The 22,029-nt window shown below is 45.6% G+C and overlaps 1 protein-coding gene across 5 annotated transcripts; it reads left to right on the top strand.

The window, feature by feature from the left end:
* Positions 1 to 2,254: 2,254 nt before the first annotated feature.
* On the top strand, positions 2,255 to 14,654 carry LOC128072278 (dimethylaniline monooxygenase [N-oxide-forming] 3-like). Of its 5 annotated transcripts, none has more exons than XM_052665909.1 (12): positions 2,255 to 2,378; positions 7,382 to 7,532; positions 7,913 to 8,009; positions 8,228 to 8,302; positions 8,400 to 8,537; positions 10,178 to 10,366; positions 10,683 to 10,845; positions 11,653 to 11,795; positions 11,875 to 12,074; positions 12,189 to 12,547; positions 12,956 to 13,028; positions 14,025 to 14,654. In XM_052665909.1, the coding sequence occupies exons 1-12, from the start codon at positions 2,270 to 2,272 to the stop codon at positions 14,362 to 14,364; spliced, it is 2,037 nt and encodes a 678-aa protein (XP_052521869.1). In that variant the 5' UTR covers positions 2,255 to 2,269; the 3' UTR covers positions 14,365 to 14,654. The 5 variants fall into 5 exon arrangements, with proteins under 5 accessions (XP_052521869.1, XP_052521865.1, XP_052521867.1 ...); XM_052665905.1 differs by lacking the exons at positions 7,382 to 7,532; positions 7,913 to 8,009 and adding exons at positions 4,492 to 4,661; positions 5,112 to 5,236 and having other exon boundaries at positions 2,263 to 2,378; XM_052665907.1 differs by lacking the exons at positions 7,382 to 7,532; positions 7,913 to 8,009 and adding exons at positions 4,492 to 4,661; positions 5,112 to 5,236 and having other exon boundaries at positions 2,263 to 2,378; positions 8,382 to 8,537.
* Positions 14,655 to 22,029: the final 7,375 nt, after the last annotated feature.

The following is a 22,029-nucleotide window of genomic DNA, read 5'->3' as shown; positions in this document are numbered from 1 at the left end:
TAAAGGGCACGAGATGGTGCTCCTGAAGTTATAAAGCACTGGGGGAAAGGAAGGACACGCGCGGTCCCATCCTACTCGCTGGCACTCTAAGCTGCAGCCCTATGCAAACCCCGAGCACAGAGCGCTTACCTGGGACCCCGAACGCTCGCCGGCTGGGGCCAACGAAGGGCTCCGCTGCGACTCTCCACCTGCAAGACAGACTTCAGTCTTAGCAGCCATTCGTGCTGATTCTCACCTCCAGCAGCGCACAGGCTGAACAATACGGCCCCGTCTCGCTCGCTCCCACCGATGACGGCGGGAGGATCCGAAGCGCCCGCAGACAAACCCCGGGGGTTTGAGATGGAAATGAGATGGAAACCGGGCAGTGACGGTACTCCGGCTCCGAAAAGCCGGGAGAGCCCGGCGGCAGCCCTACACCGGTCCTAAAAACAGCGGTGAGAACATCGGACGGCTCCCCCCTCCGCTGTCTCGTTACCTCCGGAATTGCGCACATGTTGGGCTGATCCTTACTGCGCGAGGTCTCGCTACAGCCTGAAACAAAACGAAGCAACAACACCGAACGTTAAACAGAATCCCAAGGCTTCCTTTTAAAAGCCACCCCTCGCGTTGCTTTTCAGCCCCAGAAGCGTTACAGCAGGATGAAGAAACACAACCCGCTCCATCTCCCGCAGCTGAGGATCTCCGCGAACCTCCTCGTGAATCCCAGCCGCCTCCGGCGGACCTTAAGCGGCTTTGAGGCGGGCTCTGCCCCCGAGCTCCCGACGAGGCGCGGCCCCGCGGCACCTGGCGCTAGTTAGCGAGGCTGGGTCTCGTTAGGGCCGGCCCGGGGCTCTGACAGCTCGACACGTGGGCTCCAGATCTGAATTACTGACTGAATTTACGCTTCAGATTACAGTTTGTTACGCGCTTCTCCTTCTCTCCTCGTTGTTGGGATCGTTAACAAGTTAAATAATCGTACCCGATTCAAACGGATCGCTTAGCATTTGACGCAAATGGAATGACAGAGTGACGCTTCCAGAGAACGCCCCGGCCGGGACGGTTTGGAGAGACCCCTGCCACGTGCTTCATGTGCTTTCCCTCGCCCCTCGTCCAAAAAAAAAAAAAAAAAAAAAAAAAAAAAAAAAAAAAAAAAACCAAAACCTCAAAAACCAACCAGCAAAAGAACGTTTGTTAAACCTTTTGATCTCAGAGAAAACATGACTAAAGATGGCGGTGGAAATACCAGAGCTGCAATGTGACCAATGGCCAAATGGCTGAATGATATGTGCCAGAAAATGACAGACCGGTGGATTAGAAGGAGAGCTTTGCAAACACTTCTGTGCTGCATTGCTCTGGTTATGTTCCTATGCCCTATAATTTGGTAGGAAGACTTTCTGTGAGATTTTAGTTGGACACAGGCACTATGAAAAGCCTACAGCGATGAAATGCACGTAAACTACGTAGCAGTTTCATTCTTAGGTTTAAATCCTGAGAGTTAGACTGCACTCATTTATATTATTTATAATTGTAGAACTGCAAATGTTCTTATTGTATGTTTTTACGGATGTATTTTCACAGCCATCAGCAGAGATCCCGCCGAGACTGTGTGACACATTGCAGTGTGCTCTGGGAGAAGAAGCAGGTTCAGTGACAGGTCGTCTTGCAGCTTGCAAAAGGCTTCCATTTACACGAACATACAGGGAATTGCTCTGGGAGACAAATAGCATAACAGCACAGGGCTTACAATTATTTGTGTGAGCTGTTGCTGCCTTAGGAACAGCAGCATATTCCAGTCAATGACACAACAAACTTCCAGTCGTTGAGCTAGCTGAAGTACACTGCGAGAGGACTTGGTATTTCTTTGAAAGAGCCTTTTGCTGGACTCTTGGAAAGTGCACCTCACGTTGCTTTTCTGATGGTCAGATGATAAGAAGAAAGGAGGAACTGAACTTTGAGTTATGATTAATTGCATGCGAAAGGTGAGTCGAAAAGCATCTTTTGTATAATCCATACTCATTTAAATTTAATTAAAAAATAAACAAGACAAGTTATGAGGGTTTTTTTTTGTTAATGTACATATAAAATAATCATTTATAGTCATTAGCTCAAGCAAGAGCTTTTTTAAATTGAATTTTGCCCCGAATAATTGATTAAACAGACAAACAACCACTGAGGACTGAGGACGGACTGTCGCAATGCTAGGACACCAGATGACATCAAAGATCACAAAATAAGGCCATGCCTGTTCGACGGTCACTGGGGTGGGTAGGTTAATGAATGTGGGAAGGTAATGAATGTGGAAATACAACCCATTTCAGAACCATCGACTGGCAGAGCATTCTCGGAGAGTTATCGCGATGCTGCCCCAGCCTTGCCTATAAAGAATACCTCGCTTAATGGTAACAGAACTTTGCTGTTCAGTTTCTGCTCGTTGATTTTTTAAAATCAGAACACTGTGTTACTGAATGAAAAAGTGCATCCCTCTGTTTCTAGCAGCAAGCGCTCCATTACTCATTTTTATTAAGTGCTTAATGACACGGGCTATTGGAGTAGTTTAACCTCAGGTTGTCTTGGGACACGCAAGATAACAGGCTCTGTTCTTGCTACTACCTCAGGAAATCTGAGCTGTGCTTAGATTGAGGGCGAAAGAAGTATAGAGAGGAAGAGCGTGGCTGTACCTAGGTTCATATATTTGTGATAATGGATACATAAGCAATGTGATTTTTAGACATTTTTTGACCTCAGTGGTCAAAAGCCCATCAAAAGTGCTGAGCTAATCTGGCTGCTGAGGTGGCTGGCTCAAAGTCGGTAAAGGAGAGGCAGAGTGCCACTTTGCTTCTCATTCATAAGGGTGGTTTTCCTCCTTGCGATCTGAATGTGATGGGTGATCAGAAGACTATCTTCACAGGTGTTGTCTGTTATGCTTCTAGCAAGAGGTGGGTGTAAGGCCAGCATGTTGTTGCTACAGAAATAACAGTGCTGACAACATTGACGACAAGAGGCACGACGTATTTCGCCTACGCCTATCTTGTGAATCTTGCCTATGCCGCAGTCAAAATAGTGGATCCAGAATATGCAGCACAGGGTTTTGTACCTGTCCTTGTTATGCTTGAAGTATTACAAATGTTTTTGTAAATCTGACCATTATCGGTCAGGCTAGGAATCTGAGTGCACTTATATGTACTACCATCACTTCCTTGATTTGTTTCAATTAGCATCTGTTGATTTTGGGACTATATAAAATGAGAATGAGCTTCTTTGTGGTATCGTAGTGCCTAGACGCTTGTGTTCCATATCCTAATTAAACTGACCCTGTAAACGGAACTTCACTAACATGCCTGCTCATAACAAATAGTTAAGAAACCTGTTTTAATTTCCCTTCTTTGCTCGGATAGCTGCATTTTGAAGTTCATAACTAAAATTAGGCAGATTGTGTTTGACTCTGTGCATGAGAGAGACTTTTCTCTTATTGCTCGTCTAAGCAGGGCACCAACAGGCTTAAAATAGCAAAAATGAAATGCAAAAGGAAAAGAAAGTATCACACTAATCTTTCACAGCTTTACATCCAAACAAGCAAATCGCTATCAACAATTAGTACCGATTTTAAATTTTGTAAATTACAGTGTAATAATTACACTTAAAAGATTAGCTTATAAACGTAAGCATTGAGTTTCCTGCTCTCAGCTCTCATTTGAGAATTGCTTCCATTTTCATTACTTCATCGTCATGCTTGTAGACATGCACACACATCATCTGTTGACCTGGAAGCTGCTATTACAGTCATGTAGGTTGGCTTTACAGTTACTTCAGGAACACTTTAGAAGGACCAGAAAGTCTCATCTTAGTGCTGATTAAATACTTTTCATTGGACTTGCCCGCTTACTTTAAATGTACTTCTTTTCCACCCTTTGCACTTTTATGCTGTGAAGGAAACGTGGTTGCTAGAAATGAGTGAAACTTTAGTAGTGATGGTCTTTGTTCTGCTCATAAAGCCTAGGCAAGATAACTTTGAGAAACTACATTCAGTTTTTTGGGTACAGTGTTTCTGTTTCACCCTCTAAGCAGAGCACTTCGGTGACACTGATATACATTTATCAGGAAATAGAAGGGAATACAAAAAGACCATGAATGCTGCTTCTCAGGAATCTTTAACATCAACACTCAACAGCTGAATTTTCAGTGTTTGCTTTTCAGTGTGTCAAAACATGGAATACATCTAGAACTTCTGTCTGGTAACAGAGAGCAGGAGGTTATTGGTTTGGTTTTCTTGACTGTGCTCTAAGAAAATGCAATTCCTAGGCACGGCAGAACAACATTTCAGGGAGATGCTGTGATGAACACTGTTCAGCTGGATGAGATGCACACTATTATGAGTTGATGACACGACGGTAAGAAATCTCACAAAATTACCTCCCTTAATATAGCAGGTCAGATTTTCTATAAGTCATCCTTATAAGAACCCTTTGTTCCATCATAATCTTGTAGCTTAGAAAAACAAATTTTTTTTTTAAGGTCTCCTACAGTCACGCATGATCTCTCAGGCCCTGGGAAATCACGAGCCAATTTTCAAGTCAGCACACTCTCTCTCCTTCCCACACCTTTCCACGCTGGCAGGCCAATGTAACTGTGAGATATAAACAACTACACAAAACTTGGTCAGAGTGAGAAATACCTTAACATGGGTAAGATTCAGAGCTGTACAAAGAACAATGTCAATGGAACGGCAAAGTAGACAAGGACATAAGATTTTATTGTACAATTGATTTTGGCAGGATTTCAAAATCCTTTGAAATAGTAGCAGTTTTCCAAAACAAGTAAACAGCGAACAACAAACGACATCCTAAACATATATAAGTACCTGAATTTTTATTGTTTGTTCTTCAATTTGCTGGAACATCTTCTTTACAATGAATCTTCTGACTGTAGCCTGCGCAATAATAGTTTTTTTCCTGGGTTTTTAAATATATCATTCTGTGGTGTTTTACAATCAGGTGGGATTGGTACTGCTGCTGTAAGACAACAGTTGCTATTTTTATAGCTCACATGCTGTGATTTAGCTTTGTGCATTAAGTAATAGGCTTGTAATGTAATAGCTGCTCTTTTAAGTTGGGCGAGTTTTCTATGTTGCACAGCCATCTGAAGAAAAGACCTAATCTTCCTTGTGGCACGTATCTCCAGTCTTGCTAGTTGTACTGGAGGATCAGACCAGGGAATCTCCAGATGTCGCTTCCTACCTCTATGATTCCCTAATGCCCATGTATGTATATTAAACTGTCCTTTTTCACTAGGTCCGATTTGAAGGCTGCTTGTATTGTTGTCGCAGCTTTGCTTAATTCACTCTGCTGTTTCCTCACAGTCATCCTTCAGCATGCAGACTGCAAGACTAGCACAGCTGCCTTTGTCTTTATCTAAAGTGCATGCTGTTGTTTTTTTTTTAATAAAGTAAGCTGTAAAGTATCTCTGAATCGCTAGAGTGGATTGCCTTAGTTTTTTAAATTTTAATTGATTGACATGCATTCTGTAATAGGACTGAGGAATTGTTGCAAGGTTGTGCTTCTTTTGAATCTTTTTTCTTGCTGAAGTATGTACTACACAGTTCCACAACTCAGCGTACTCCTGCCATTGTTTTTGGCTTATGATGCTGGCTCTGTAACACCTTTGGATAGTGAGCGCAGCATGGTTCACAAGTCTGAGCATTTCCAGAGCCATGAATTTTCTGAAGGCAGATTGTATTGCAGCTGCAGCAGCACGTTGTCTTTGAATTTGCTTTTGAACCTGGTAACTGTGAAAAGCTGCTTGTAAAGTAAGCACGACTGCTCTTATCTTTAGGAAGGTCAGACTTTGCCTTTACTAGTCTTGCAAGTTCTGTTTTTCTCTTACAGCATGAGCTCTAAAAGCTGTTTGAGTTTTGACAGCAGCTCAATGTTCAAGCTTAAGCTCTTTGCGTGCTTTATGATCCCTGTAGACTGCCTGTATGCACGCTGCTGGTTTTTTAACTTGCAGGAACTTCTGTGCATACCACAGGCAATTCTGTCAGAGGCAGAAGTGTTTTTGAATGACAACAGTAGATAATTAAATAATGTGCCCTGATCCTCCTCATTCGATACTGTGCCTGGAGAAATACTGCAGTCTTCCTTCACCTTTTTATTTGCTTCTTGACAAGATAGCCTCAAACTGCAGCTTGAATTCTTATGCAATCTCCCTTCAGTTTCCTGTAATCTTCCTTAAGTTGAAGAGCACATCTACGAGACTGATACCTTTACTGGACATAAAGTGGTGCTTCCCTTAAGGCATGGTAATACCTACAAGCTTGTCTCATTTTTACATAAGCTTGAATTTTCACTGTAGCATTTCTCAATTTTTAAAATCTCTTTCGGATGACATAAGCATGGAAACGTGACTGAATTTTTAATCACAGATCTCAATATGTGAGCTGCTTTCCTAGCTTTCCTTCCTCTGTAGGCAGTCTGAAGGACAATGGCAGCCAGATGCTTCTGGAAAGATGAGGCTGCTTTTTCAGAAGTGACATTTGCCCTATACCAAGCTTGAATTACAGAAGCGGTGTTTTTCATCTCTTCGTATATTTTTACCTGTTGGTATTTTCTCATATGTGACTGCAATAAAGTGACAGGGTTTTTTTAATAGTAAAAATTTGTTTTTCTCATTTTCCACAGTGAATGAACAACACAAGCTGCTTTTGTTTGCCTGTATAGTATATGTGCTTTCTTGCCTCTAGAAACAGCTTGGAGAACTACTACTGCTGCACACTTTTGCAAATAGTTATCTCTCATTTTTTCCTGATTTATAAGCTCTGTAATACTGCTGAATGGTCACTATTTGTGTCCTGTATTCCTGGTAAATACACCTAGCTATCTGACACCTGTACCAAGCCTGAATCTTGATAATGCTATGCTTAAAACTGTTTCATCTCTCTGTGAGTCCTATGCCAAGACTGAATGACAAGGGCAGCTCTTTCCTTTAGCCAGTTTTGAAGATTGCCATTTTCTGAAATACTTCTGGAGCACTAAAGCTGCTCTAATTTTCTCTTGAACTTTGTGTGTTCTCCATTTTCTGAATGCAGATTGTATAGTGAGTGCTGAAGACCTTAAGATTTTGTATCTTTGTCGATCTTCCTTTGCCAGTTTAGATGCATGCAGATGATTCTGAATTGTAACAGTAGCCCAAAGAATTTGTTTTTATGCAGTGATAGATAACAACATCCTTATCCTTTGTACAAAAATAACATAGTATCTTAGCTGTAAATAACTTTTTCTTGCAGAGTATCTCCTCCAAAAAGCCTACAGGGAAAAATAGAAAATCAAGAATTTTCTTATTATATTAGTATAGTAAAGCTCTTGACCTCAGATGTTTTAAAGCTTCTGTATTCCTACTTAACCCACAGAGCACTGGAGCAAGCTGCTCACAGATATTGTGGAGTTTCCTGATATGGAGATATTCAAAATCCACCTGGATGCTTTTCTGGGCAACCTGCTCTGGGAACATGCCTTAACATGGCAGTTGGACTGGAGGATCAGATGGGGGGATTTCCAGAGGTCACTTCCTACCTTTATGGTTCTTAAATGCCCAGATATGTATATTAAAAACAAACAGTTTTAAAAAGCTAATTACTTCAATCTTTGCTATTTTAAGCACTTTATATTCTGGAAAGAAAAAAAAAATAGAATTACCCTATCAACAAAAGATTACGTATCAAAATACATACGTGGTTCCACTAAAATGTCTTATCTGACACAACCTGAGACCATCACTTCCCATCCTATTGCTGTTACCCAGGAGCAGGGGCCAACCCCCATCTCACCACAGCCTCCTTTTAGGCATTTTGCGTAAGCAGTAAGGTGTCCCCTCTTCTCCATCCCTGAGCTCCTCTTCTCTGGACACACTCCAGGGCCTTGATGTCTTTTTTTGTAGTGAGGGGCCGGCCCAGAACTGAACTCAGAACTTGTTGTGCAGCCTTTCCAGAGCCTCATCTGCTCTCAGTGATTTGGATGTTGCCATGCAGCCTTGCAGAGGTGCTGGGGGGAGCTGCTTGTGTCCTTGACCTCTTGCTTGGAAGTAATTCCAGCCCAAAGTACTGATTTCCTAACTCAAGAGCTCTGAGCCCGCAGCTCCTCGTGTTGCAGCTGTGGGACTGCTAAAGTCCACCCAACAGAAGGCAGCCATCCAAACTGCTGCAGGGCTCTGGCCCTGCCTCCCATGCTGTGCCAGATAAAAGCTTTTTTCTTGGTAGGAAACGCCTCAAAGCCACAGATCCTCTCCTCCCACAGCTCCCACTCCAAGCTCTGAGGCACCGCAGGCTGCACAGGTAAGCGAGGACAGATGAAAAAGCTCCAGGTGTTGCATGGGGCCAGACGGCCTAGGATCACAACATGGCACTGTGACAGCCTCTCTCCCACCCGCAGGACACCATGGTGCGACGTGTGGCTGTGGTGGGCGCAGGCATCAGCGGGTTGGCAGCCATCAAGTGCTGCCTGGAAGAGGGGCTGGAGCCCGTCTGCTTCGAGCAGAGTGAGGACATCGGGGGGCTCTGGCGCTACACGGTGAGGGGCTTGGGCTGTGTGCTCTTCTGGCAGCCTGGGGCTAGGGGAGAGTTTGGGGAGTAGTGGCTGCGAGAGCCGCTCAAGTGGAGGAAATGATCACGTTAAAACTCACGGTAGAGGGGTGAAGACATCAGGTTAGCTCTGGGCAATGGCTAATCAGCTCTTAAGTGCCTGGAGAATGCTCTCCTCACGGCCCCTCGGGGCACATTTGCACTCATAGGGGTCAGTTGGTTACTATACTTGATGGCTTTGGGGTGTTCCTATGGGCTCTGCCTGGGGTCGCCCACACATTCTATCACTAGAAAGCTGAGGAGTTGGTTTAATTTTCAACCCAGAATATTTTTGGAATGCAAAAGCGCTGTACAGAGTAATTTCAGCGAGATACTGATCTGGGCTTGCTGATTCTAGAATCAGCTGGAACACGGACACCTCCAGCCCCAGTGAGACTCTTATTTTGACAAGAGTAATAAAACACTTAGAATTTGGTGGGGCTTTCTTCCTTTTCTTTTTCTTTCTTCTTTTCTTTTGTTCTGATGCAAATAACCTTCTGTTCTTCAGTTTCCTTCAAGCTCCCTTGGGTGTATTTTTTAACCAAACTTTTGCAGCAGAAAAGACAAAGTTTTGTGGCAGTTCTGCATGGGTGAAACACTGTTTTATTAATTACCTCTGTGGCTTATTAAAGATGTGGTAAATGTTGCACATCTGCTCCATTCTGCTTACTGAGCAGGTGAACCTGCAGTGAGGTGGTCACCCAAAATTTGCTGTCCCCTTGCTGCAGGTGCGTCCACTCCCCTAATACCACCTGGGCAAAGCTGGGGATGTAAATCCCAGCCAGAAGAGTCAGCAGCTGCTCTGAATACGCTGGTGTCCAGACAACAGTGCTGGATCATCTTGTACACAGGACATCTGAGAGTTTGGCAGGGATGTGATCCTTGCTGTGTCACAAGATTGTTGGCCCGCAGGCCAGAGGCAGAGCAGATTTAGGACAAAGTATTTTTCTTAGCTGCTGATGTTACCTGGATTTTTTTTCCCTTTTGAGCAATAAGTCTGCAATGTCCCCTGTGTGCTCCAGCTAAGCAGATGGAAATATCACTTTGAACTCTGCAAGTGATGTTTATAAGAAGCAAGGCCTGAAGTTGAAAATAGCAGCTGTGCATTTGCGCAAAGCTGGGCACAGACATCAACAGAGCTGATCTTTCTATAAGGTAAATGCAGAAGATATTATACTGAGTAGAGGACTCTGAGGTTATAACAGGGATGTACTGTATATGGCTCTTCAGGATGAGCCCACAAAGCCTGTGAGCATATGAGAAAGGTAAGCAGTGGGCTAGGGATGACCCTCTGGGGTGCTCAGTGGCCTCGTTTCTAGGTTTGGTTGGTGAAACTGAGTGGAAGGATAGGCTGGGAATTACATGGCCAGGAAAGGAGGGCATAGAAAGCATTGGAGGAGGTGGGTGAAGACATTGCTCTGAGAGCCAGATATTGTGGTTCAGGTCTCCAAAACTGAGATTCTCCTAGCAGTCATGACATTGAGTGAGGTTATATCCAGACTAGCTTAGCATTTTCTTGCCTGTGGCTTATGACTTTCTGGGGTGTCCATAACTGACCCCTCTAACCAAAGTCCTCTCCTTTCCCTCCAGGAAAAGCCAGAGGAAGGCAGAGCTAGCATCTACCGCACTGTCTTCACCAATTCCTGCAAGGAGATGATGTGCTACCCTGACTTCCCCTTCCCTGATGACTACCCCAACTATATACACAACGCAAGGCTCCATAAGTACATCCGTGACTACGCACAGCATTTTGACCTTCTCCAACACATCCGCTTTAAGGTAGGTGGGATGGACATTGCTGCTGTGTCTCAAAGAAAATCCTGGGATAGACATCCTGGGGAAGAAGCTTGCTAGTTTTGTTAAATTGGGTCTCACCAGCTTCTGGTTGGGTTGTGTCAAATAAACAACCAATATGGAGAAACCATTACTACTGGGATGGAAAATCACATGGAATGGGAGGATGCCGGTGGGTTTTCTCCATCCAAAATAATTGCCAGGTCTGTGACATTGTGTCTGGTGGGGACAAGGACAGAGCATGCCTGGCTGCAGTGGGTCTCCTGGAGTGCTTTCTACACCTTTATCCCTTTCCTTTAAGACCACAGTCACCAAGATAAGGAAGCGCCCTGACTTCAGCGCTACGGGGCAGTGGGAGGTGGTTACACGGAGAGACGGGAAGGAAGAGGCAGCGGTTTTCGATGCTGTTATGGTTTGCACTGGACACCATGTCTACCCAAACCTCCCTCTTGCCCACTTCCCAGGTAAACTAAATGAACTTGATTCAGCATCACACAGCCAGGTGTGCACTCTACATTCAAAAGCTGGATGTTTTTTTTCTTTTTCCAGCATCAAAGATTGGTGTTAGGGGTGAGCTCTGTTCAGGAGATCAAAACTTTTTTTTTTTTTTTTTAGACAAAAGACTGTATCCAAACCATGTCAAAGCAGGGGCATTTTTACTGGAGGCAGTGCTAATGTTTCCTGGAAAAATTATTGCAGGGTGTTTCCATTTAATAGAAGTTTCTTCACTAAAGGGTTTCTTAAAGCACTTCTTTTGGCATTTTTCCATGGTCTCTAGTACAAATGCTGTGCGCAAACTTTGCCTCTGCTTACAGGATCAGCAGTGGGAGAACTTCCTGTGATGAGAAGTATTTGGTGCTGAGGGTCTGTTTGGAGGAGGTGAAGTCTTGGGATGCTGGCTGGGAAAACTCCCACTGTGTCCTTCGTCACCTTCTGTTTTAAAAATTCAAGTTTTCCTATCACTGGTGCAAAGGCACAAAGGCACACCAAGCAGATGGACCGTGGCTGGTCTGATGTCTCAGGGTGATGCTGGGTTATACCTTTAAGGAACACAAACACCACACAAAGTTATCCTGTTCTCTCATGCTCCTCCCCGTTTAAATATTGAATGAATCCAGAGACAAAACCTTTCTGCAGGTTTGCAGCATCCCTCTGCTGTGAACAACTCCCAAACATGCTCTGGCAATGCTTGCAGGAGTGGGAGCAGCCAAGGTTAACACAGACACACTTCTTCACTGATGACTTATCCCTTTTTGTCTTCCTGCTCCCAGGGATAGAGAAGTTTAAAGGCTCCTACTTACACAGCCGAGAGTACAAGGAGCCAGAAAAATTCAGAGGGAAGAAGGTGCTGGTGATTGGCTTGGGCAACTCTGGCTGTGACATTGCTGTGGAGCTCAGCACTGTGGCCTCACAGGTATGGAGACCTGAACTAGGGCTGGTTGGAGCTAGTGGCCACCACAGGGGTGGCTCACCCCTGTCTCATCATCCCCCAGGTTTACCTGAGCTCCCGAAGTGGCTCCTGGGTGATGAGCCGTGTCTGGAACTTTGGCTACCCCTGGGACATGCTGCTCATCACCCGCTTCTGGACGTGGCTGGACAACTTTCTCCCCAAGGCAGTCAGTGACTGGCTTTATGTCAGGGGCATGAACCAGCAGTACAAACATGAGGACTTTGGCCTAATGCCGGTGGATGGGTAAGCATGAAGCCATCTGTTCTCAAGGCCACCATAAGTGCAGGTCCCGGGCAGAGTGGAATCTAGCCTGTCCAGGGCCAGCAGCAGGGGCTAACTCAGACTTTTTCCTTGCAGAGCATCCCGCAGGGAACCGGTGTTGAATGATGACATCCTGAGCCGCATCACCTGTGGTGTGGTGCTGATAAAGCCAAATGTGAAGGAATTCAGAGAAAAGTCAGTCTTGTTTCAAGATGGGACTGTGCAGGATGACCTCGATGTGGTTATCTTTGCCACTGGCTACTCTCACTCCTTTCCTTTCATGGAGGATGAATCCATCATCGAAAGCAGGAACAAGGAGATTAACCTCTACAAATGCATTGTTCCTCCTCAGCTAGAGAAGCCAACCATGGCAGTCATTGGGTTGGTCCAGTCCTTTGGATCCGCCATCCCGACAGCAGATGTGCAGTGCCGCTGGGCGGTCAAGGTGTTTCAGGGTAGGTGAATGAGCTAAGGTCCCTAAATGGGAAGAAGCATTTCCCATCAGCAATATACAGGTTCAAACTAAAAACGAGGGCAGTGCATGAGTGCTGGAAATACCAGTAACTGGTTCTCCTTGGGATGGGCTGCCTTGCACCATGGGGAATAAGTCACTTATTGACCAGCTGCAGATGTCATTGAGGTCCCTGTGGTGGGACAGCTACCTGGGCATCACCACGCATCCTAAAGGAGAGGGCAACCTGTTTTATTACAACCCCAATGCCCAAATTTGATCCAAACTCAGATCTTGACACCAAAGGGAAGAGAAAAATGCCCAAGGATTCAGTTGACCCCTACAAACCCCACCTGCTGCAGGAGGGATCTCATGGGCATCCCACCCTTTGACACTCTTCCTGCTCTTCCAGGGCTCTGCAAGCTCCCCTCGGTCAATGAGATGCTGGAGGACATAGAGCAGATGAAGAGGAATAAGATCAAATGGTAGGTGTACTCATAGGACACTGCCCAGGAAGGAAGAGGAAAAGACTTGCTGTCATCTTAGCCTGGGTGGGATGGATGTGTGCATGGGGAGGGCTGCAGCAGGGGCAAGTTCCTTGCAAGGAGACCCTTCTGAACTACTCTGTTCATGTCCCAGATGAGCAAACTCACAGGGACCAACACAGGAAGGTCCTACCCAGTTTCCTTTGTGTCAGTTCTCAGGTTTCCAACTGCCTCAGGGCTGTTGAATTGGGCGAATCTGTGCAGAAAATCTATAATGGTAAGATTTCCCATCTGAAAATGCTGCTTTGCAGCATTTGTAGAGTGTTATTGGTCTGAAAAAAAACATTTCTTACTTGCACAGAAAGTGAGGCCCTAGCGAAAACAGAGCATTCCCTCATTCTTCAGTAACATTTTTTTTTTGTTTCATAAAGTACACAAAGGTCTTGTTTACCCTCCTATTTGCACGTGTCTCGTATTATAGTGAAGCAATACTTGACAAATATCAATATGGTCAAAGCTGAATATGGCCCAAGCAATGTTTTATGTTGTTTTTAGAAACTGTTGCACTGCAGGAAGTTCCAAAGCACAGAGCTGCAAGGGCAGCCAGACTCCTTCACCACCAGCAGCAGTGATGTGCGGCCATGCCCCAAGTGCTCTCCAGTTTTAGGGGATGGCAGGAACAAGTGCCACCTTCCCTAGACTGACATCATCCCCCTTCTCAAGGCTTTGTGGGAGAGCAGAATTCCCAGCCCTTGCCTTAATGTCGTGGGAAAAGACTGCTGCCGAGCACAGAAAGCTGTCTGTGTTCTCTGCCAAATCCCTGTGCTATTTGGACAGTGCACTGAATATGTCTAAATTTAAGGAGGATTTCCTCCCTGCCCATCCTCGTTGCTGTTACAGGGTCTCCTCAAGCAACAAGAACACAAAATGTCATGTTGAGAGCAATAAGGAGAAGATCTAAAGCAGTCTCTCTCTTCCTCTACCTTTCTATCAAAGGTTCGGGAGAAGTGACACGCTGCAGACTGATTACATCACCTACATGAATGAGTTGACCTCAGACATCGGTGCGAAGCCTAACGTACTCAAGCTCCTGCTGACAGACCCACTACTGGCCCTCAAGGTCTTCTTTGGCCCCTGCACCCCCTACCAGTTCCGCCTGACAGGGCCAGGGAAGTGGAGTGGAGCCAGGAAAGCCATCTTCACTCAGTGGGACCGGACACTGAAGGCCACAAGGACACGTGAAGCCCCCCCTGCTACCACTACACTCCCCAGCCTGCTGGTGCTGGGGATGCTCTTCCTCCCTCTTCTCCTCCTCCTCACTGTGCTCTACTGGTAGGGGGATGGGGAGGGCTGCAGGCTTACCAAGTGGCTTCTGTGTGCAGGATACTTCCTGCTGGCCATTGTCTGTGCTCCTCCCTTACTCCCTGCCCAGATAATTCTTCAAGAGCTCCCCTATATATAATATACAGCTATACAAATCAGTGTAACCCTGGTGCCTTGTGAATTTGGGACCTTTCTCAGATGTGGCTTCAATTCCAACTTTTCCTACAGTTTTTTTTTTTTCTATAGTGGAGGAATGGAGATAACATGTTTGCCTGTTCATTAAATGTTTTGGTGTAAAATGTATGCTCTGGGCTAAATTGGCTTGCCTGCACTTCTGAGGTGTGAGAGGTGCCTGGGCTAGGTGACATCCCAACCTGCTAATGTGGCTTTAGCAGAGCAGAGATGTGCCCAATGTTTCATTTGATACCAGCTTCTACTCTTTCTCTGCTCATTGCGTGATGGATTATTTGATGTGTATAGAAGCAGTAACCACCTGTGGTGCTTCTGGAGCCATCAACAGTTTGCTCTAAAAAGGGTTTTTCAGCTGGCATTTTGCGCCACCACTCACTCCTCCCTTCCTCAGTGGGATGGGGAAGAGAACTGGGGAAAAAAGAAAACCAAACAAACACAACATGTAACTCAGGGGTTGTGATAAAAACTTTACAAAGTGTTTACAAAGACAGAAAGGAAAAAAAGGATTATAGTTATAATTATTTTATACATGTATGTGTACAAATGAATATATACATAAAACAAGTGAGGCATGAGCAATTTCCCCACCGGCCAACCTCTGCCTTCCATGATGCCAAATAGTATGGGTTATTCCTTTGGCTATTTGAGGTCAGCTGTCCTTATTCTATCCCTGCCCACCTCCTTGTTTCCAGCCCCTTAGCCAGGACAGTAAGAAGCTGAGAACAAAAATATCCTTGGCTCTATGCAGTGCTGCTCAGCAACAGCTAAAGCATTGCTGAGTAATCAATGATGGCTCCCCCCTGAAGCCAAAACGCAGCATCATACCAGATACTGTGAAGGAAAAATCAGTTCTGTCTCAGCTGAAATGTGGATACACTTCTCATTTCAGATGAGAGGAAAAGTTTTTGCTCTTCATTTAGCATCGTGAATTTTATTGCATTTTGTGATCAATACATGCTCTGGGCTGCAAGCTGAGCCAGGCATTGGGCTTGATGTGGGAAATTACTTTAACTTGAGTGTTAACAGCAAAATACTTTAACTGCTACAGATAATAAAAGCAATTACTCATTCAGGTGTGAATTCCAGACAGCCCTTACTCTTTGCTTATTGCTGTACGTAGAAAGTAAGAGTTGGTTATGACATCTCTATGGGCACAAAACTTCACTCTAGGGTGGAACCTGGTATAAAACATCTGAATGCACTCTTGATGAGCAAAAAGATGGACTAGTGGTTTCATCATGAGGACTATGGCCATATCCCACTTTCTAGGTGATTCTGAGTGCAGGTTGTAGTGTAGCTGATCCCTGGTCAGAAGAGATGAGTCTTGGCTTCAGTCTTCCCTGACCTGTTATTTACTCTCTGCTAGGTTTGCTCATAGCAAACAGATTTAAAACCCTGTGCCCAGACAGGTCTGAAGTCCAGCAGGCTCAGCCTGGCTTATCCTTTCGAGATGCAACCAGCAACAGTTTTTGTGTGTCTCCTGCTGTAGGTTGGGTGGATTTCCCCCTCAGTACATTGGGTGAGGTGAGGTTATGCCTTGAGAGCCTGCATAAAAACTGAGGGAAAGAGGCTTGGAGGCTGATGTAAGGAGGGGGTGGATGGGGCTGGGAGCTGGGCGGAGAGTTGCAGGAGGGCTGGGAGATGGAGAACAGCATCTCAGGGGGCAGATGGCGTGTCTGGAGCTGGACAGGCTGTAGGAGGCTGCAGCGGGAATACCTTGTGCTGGTGGGCCCAACCTCAAGTACCTCCTATAATTCTGCCCTGAAGCTGCAGAAAGCAACCCTACAACTGGGTGATATTCCTCTCAGACAAATTGAAAAAATACCCACCAAAAACCAAGCCTGTGGGAAACTTCCAGCAAGGGTGAGAATTGCACTTTACAAGGAAGCTCAGCAAAGTCAGCATTATTTTAGCAAATGAAGACGTGGGGTGGCCAGACTGAGGATTCTACTATCCTAGGGATAGTACTTGGGTCAAAACAACCTCAGGAGAAGGCATTGCCAGCTCACCTCTGGTGCTGTTTCCAGATCTACTTTGTATACAAGAAACCGGAGGTCCCATGCTCTTTTCTTCCTAACATGCAGTGCAGCCCTATGGCACTAGAACCACCTGTGAGTGCCCCGCATCTTCTTCAGCCAATTAGCAAGCAAAGCCTTGAGCTCCTCTATCAATTTAAGGAAGCTGACCTTTAAACTGATCTAGAGGTGATATTGCAAAATGTCTTTGAATCTCTCGAAATGCAGTTAGCTGATAGCCTTGCTCTGCTGTGGAAATTTGCAACAGCCTGCCATGGGAGGTGGTGAGATCGCTGTCCCTGGAGGTGCTCAGGAACTGTGGAGGTGTGGCCCTGAGGGATGTGGGCAGTGGACATGGTGGAACTGGGTTGGGGTTGGAAGAGGTGTTAGAGGTCTTTTCCAATCACAGTGGTTCTATGACTCGAGTGCACAGAGAGCAGCAGGTTGACTAATGTTCAGGTTTTTGTCCTTTCCCAGAACTTCATTCTGGGAATCAACACAACAGGTTGGATGGGGTTGGGGCTGAGGTGGTGCAAAAGCTCATCCCTGTAGGATGGGGAGCATTGCTGTGTCTCTATGTCACAGTTTGGGAATGTCAAGCACAGCATACCTGTGCTTGAGGTGCTCTTGAAGTACTTGTAGGAATTGAAAGTATTTAAACACCTAGCTCAGGAGGAGGGTCAGTGTTTACAGAATGTGACCAACTGTGTTGACAGAATTCTTAAAAACACTTCAGGACTGTGGTAGAGGTAGGAAGGTGCTTTGTGGCTGGGGTCTGCTTTGTGTCCTGGTACAAGGCCATGGTGAACAAGGGAGAGAGCATGCATCCAGCAGGTCTGATCTTGTGAAGATTTTTAAGTCATCACCTGATGGAAACATTTCACTGTGCAGATAGAAACCTCCAAACCCAAGAAGCTAAGGGCAGCCTCTTTTCTGCCTCCACTGACACAATGGGAGGCAGCAGGTTTAACGAGGACAATGGCTTCACCATGACAAAGTCCACAGCCTGCACACGTGGAAAACATAGAACTTCTTATTAAACCAGGTTAAATTTTGCCAGGTGTGTTGGAGTAAAGCACTTGTCCTCACAAGCCCATGCCTGCCCTGGCACATCCCTTGGGTCTCTTCTCTGGCATCTCTTGTGAGAGCTCAAGGTACTAAACATACCTGGTTTTGATAAGAAGAAACAAAAATGTGCTGCTGGTGTTTGCTGCTGCTTGCTTTGGGGTCTTCTTCACTGCTCTCAGCACAGAGTAAATAGGAAAGCAGCCCCTCCTGCTTGGGATAGTGGGTTTTGTTGTTTGTGTTTTTAGCAGGAAAGTTGCCTTTTGATCCCAGGGACATCCCTCCTGCCTCAATGCACAAGTAATTCAGCAAAATTTTTCAGGGCCAAAATCCAGCTCTAAAAAATAGGGGCATGTTGCTACCAGCAGCTGCACACAGCCTCCTCTGTCCCCACCACTCCTGCAGCCTCCCCACCCTGGGCAATAGGGGAATGGGATTTCATCCTTCTGCTTGGTGCCAGGAAGCATCTAAAATGCCTCAATGAGAGAACAAGAAGCCTGTATAGGATGGTTTGGTTTCTCCTGGCCTTCTCCTTTCAGTATGCAGAGCCTGGACAGTGATGTCCCACTGACAGAAAGCAGCTGAAAATCCAGGCTGGGGAATCCAGGGAACAAGAAGTATGTGAACAACATGTTTTCCCTTGTGGATTCGCAATGTTCTCTTGCAAAGTCCTAGCAAACACTTCTGCAGGTGCAAGATCTTGAATGGGTGGGAGAGGGGCAGGGCAGAAACACTCATAGTCTCTTCTTAAACCATAGCTGTCCTAAAGTCACAGTCCTGCATGACCTCTGTGTACCCACACACCCATCTGCAGGGGTTTAATGTTTTCTTTTCTAGTCTCTCCTAAATACATTAAGTAGCTGCATCCCAAGCCACTCTATCTCCCTAATCTCCATGATAATTCACCCCTGGGAGATGTCTGCATGGTGCTATGTGTTACATTGATATTTTGGAGAGTATTTCCACTTTTTTGTGCCTTTAGGACCTTGCTGTGCTGGTGGCTACTTCACCTTCTCCAAGTTTGCTGGGCACCACCACCCAAACAAGCTTGGGATGCCTCTGGATCATACCAGTCCTTCCTACCACCACAATCCCTTTGACCATTATCCATGGTGGTCACCACCACCCAGGTGGCCTGGTGCCAGATCCCAGGTGCCACAGCAAACCCAGGTTATGTAACCACTATGAGTGCAGCCAGTCCCACAGTAGCACCATGTGTTCCCTATAAATTGAGGTGGGGCTGCTTCACCTGCAGCAGTGAGTGTGCTGCTGGGAGGTAAGGGGATAGCTAGAAATATCCATGGCTCCCTAGTGTTTTGAGCCCTTCTGAGCAGTGAGTTGAACACTTTGCTTCCCCCCATTGTTTTTGGGGTTAGCTGCTATAGGGAAAGGATGGGAGCAGGGCAGTTCTTGCCATGGGGCAAGCAGGGGCATGGAGTCCTGGGTGTTATCTCTGGCTTCTCTTCTATAGAGTAGGGAATGAAAAGCTATGCATAGCTGAAATGTTTGTCATGCAAGTTAACTCCTGACATGCAAGGCAGGAGAAAAAAAAAAAAAGTAGTGAATAAATAAACTGCCTATGCTTGTAGTTTTTTTCTATAACTTGACAAAGTCCAGTTTTCATTTAGAACTTGGAAAGCCAAGAGTTTTGAAGTTCTTACTGAAAGCTGAAATTGTTCATAGGAAATGCAGTGTTACAAAGGAATTTGTCCAAACCCACTTTTCTGCTGAAAGCTACTTGCTGCTGACTATTTGTCCCCTTGTGTGCCACTGTCTCCCCAAAGTGCCACTGTCCCCCAGCAGCTAGAAGCATGTCCTAGAGTGGAGGAGCTGGTGCCACTTGGCCAGTGTGCCACTAGGTTGGTGACCATGCTGAGATCAAACTGCGGCTTGCAGCAATCCTACAGCCATCCATTTGTCTGTCTTGAACTTCCCCAGCAGGAAGGCTTTGGGAGGCAGAAGCAAAGCATCTCTAAAGCTGCAGTGTTACAGCTGCAGTGGTACCAAAGCTGGTGGCGTCTGTTCTGGGGGCAGCAGACAGGATGCATGGGCTTGGAGCAGTCATGTATGTTTGACAATGTTTTTCTAAGAAAGGAAGTGGCAGAGCTCCAAAGATTAGACACAAATATTTGCAAGGCCAATAAAGAGGGGTAGTTCAAACGTGATTGCAAGAAAAATTGGCAGTGGTTTGTCCCTGAGCTGCAGACTCATAAAGAGAGTTTCCAGGGCAACTGCAGGGCTTTATGAGCAGCCTGGCTGGCACGCAGAAAGGGGGTGGATTTCTTTATTGAGGAGAAAAAAAAAAGAGAGAGAGAAGATTAAATGGCTTTAAATGTTCGTCTAGTTTGTAAATTAAGAGTCCAGGTAAAGGGAATGAAAGGTTTGTCTGCTGTGCAGAGATGTGAAAGATCTCAGTTTGGGAGGGAAACACCAATTCTGTGTATGAGGGATGGAGGGCTGGGCCTCCCTGAGTTTCCACTGGCCATCAATTGCAGCTCTTTTCTCTTGCCACCTGGATTGTTCCTGCAGAACTTGTCCCTGTAGAAGTAACAGGTGCTCAAGTAATTAAGGCTGGTACTTTCCTAGCCAGCAGTACAGACAGCCCAGTAGATTTAAGGGGAATCTTCTCCTTGTGGTTGGCGTGGGCAATTCGGGACAGAACATCAGGGTGGAGGTCAGCTGTGTGGCCATGGAGGCACCACCACCAATGGGGAAAATGAAATACGATGTTCTCAAATTGTACCAGTGGAGGTTCAGGTTGGATATTAGGAAAAACTTCTTTTTGGAAAGGGTGCTTGGGCACAGGAATGGGCTGCCAAGGGAAGAGGTGTGATCACCATTCCTGGAGATATTCAAGAACTGTGAAGTGTGGTACTGAGGGAAGGCCAGTGGGCATGCTGGAGGCAGGTTGGGGTTGGACTCAGCGATCTCAGTGGTCTTTTCAAACCACAATGATTCTGTGCTGGAGGTACTGTTGAAGGACAACTCAATTGTCTTCCAGAACTGCTCTGAAGAGGAGCTCGTTGATAACGTAGCCTTCTACACTGGCTCTCCTGTACTAAAATGCTTTCAAGCTGGGCACATCTTGCCTCTCAAATATTTCAGAGCACAGAGATGAATACGGAAATTCAGGTGCGTATATGTGAGTCTTGAAGGAACTCTGGAGGATCCATCTTGGCAGGACTTGGTGCTTCTTTAAGGATAGGTGATTTGTCCCCAGTGAACACCAGAGGAGAGGAAAGGGTGGAGGTGAATTCATCTCAGCGTGCTTTGGCAGGACGAGCATTGCTGAGCTAAATACAAGTAATGAGACTCCCCTGTCCCCCTGGGCAAAGGCTTCCCCCATTTACTATTGCAGAATGAGACCATGCATCCCTCCCCCTTAGAAGTTAAATCCCCCAAGATGCTCTCATCTGTTTCCCTTCTGTCAGCTGCCTCCACATTCTGTGATGGAGAAGGAATAAAAGAGAAGATGATAGAGAGAAGCATGTGCTGCTCCCTGCATCTATAGCAGAGGCTGGAAACTATAAATGTCTGCATCCAGCCACTTATTTATTTGCTTGTGCTTAGCTGATATAACCTGTGGTTTGACACTGATATTTTGCGTGTTGAGGGTGGGAATGTATTGATTCAAGGTAGCTGAGACTGAAGCTTGCTTGGGGAGCTGGGGAATTTGCCATGATCCTGAGACAAAATGGCAGAGAAATTAATGGTAATACATGCAAATTAATTCAGCAGAATTAAAAGAAAAAAAAGCTGTACACACAAATTATCTCACCTCTCAGCACAGAGATCTGAATCACAGTGAACTGCTGTCTGAAGGCCTCAGCAAGGGGCATGGAGGCTGCCAAGAGGTCAAATTAAAGGCTGAGTATTACTGGGAAATTAATGGGGCAAGACTGAGTATGTTATATTAATCTGTGCTTCACCTGGATCGCTAAAGGAAGAAAGATGTAGAAAAGCAAAACAGAGGATGGATATGAATCAGAATAATTACTATCTAACAGAACTGTGCAATGTGGTTATTTTATATATTGTATATATTATGTATTACAGTATGTTTTATATATTTATATATTGTAGTGGGAGAAGCTGTGCATTCTGCTGGGCAGGTGAGCTGGAAGCAAACTTCTGAGTCACTGTGCCTTCCTGCAGTATACAGTGGAAATGAGTTTGAGAGGAAGCTAGAGGGTGCTGCTGCCTTTCTCACATAGCACGTGATGTCTCTGGGGAGGGCAAAGGCAAAACTAGTTAAAAATAAACTTAAAAAAAAAAAACAAAAAATGAAACACCACAACCAAACAAGAACGAAAAATCCTATTTTAATAAGATCATTTGGAAAAGGTACACCAGGGTGCAGAGGAAGCTCAGGTGCAACTCGTGGGTGACTGCTGCATGTGAGGAAG

This window comes from Tympanuchus pallidicinctus, unplaced genomic scaffold, assembly GCF_026119805.1.
Source record: "Tympanuchus pallidicinctus isolate F22 unplaced genomic scaffold, pur_lepc_1.0 scaffold7, whole genome shotgun sequence".
Lineage (NCBI taxonomy): Eukaryota > Metazoa > Chordata > Aves > Galliformes > Phasianidae > Tympanuchus > Tympanuchus pallidicinctus.
Note: the sequence above shows the minus strand (reverse complement) of the source record. Positions and strands in the feature narration are given on the sequence as shown.

Bases quoted from the DNA above. Each gene is read 5' to 3' on its own strand.
- LOC128072278 (XM_052665909.1), top strand. From the start codon at position 2,270: ATGAATGTGGAAATACAACCCATTTCAGAACCATCGACTGGCAGAGCA. The intron at 8,010-8,227 runs GTGCTGGGGGGA...TTTTCTTGGTAG, and splicing joins TGCCATGCAGCCTTGCAGAG to GAAACGCCTCAAAGCCACAG. The intron at 10,846-11,652 runs GTAAACTAAATG...TCCTGCTCCCAG, and splicing joins CCCTCTTGCCCACTTCCCAG to GGATAGAGAAGTTTAAAGGC.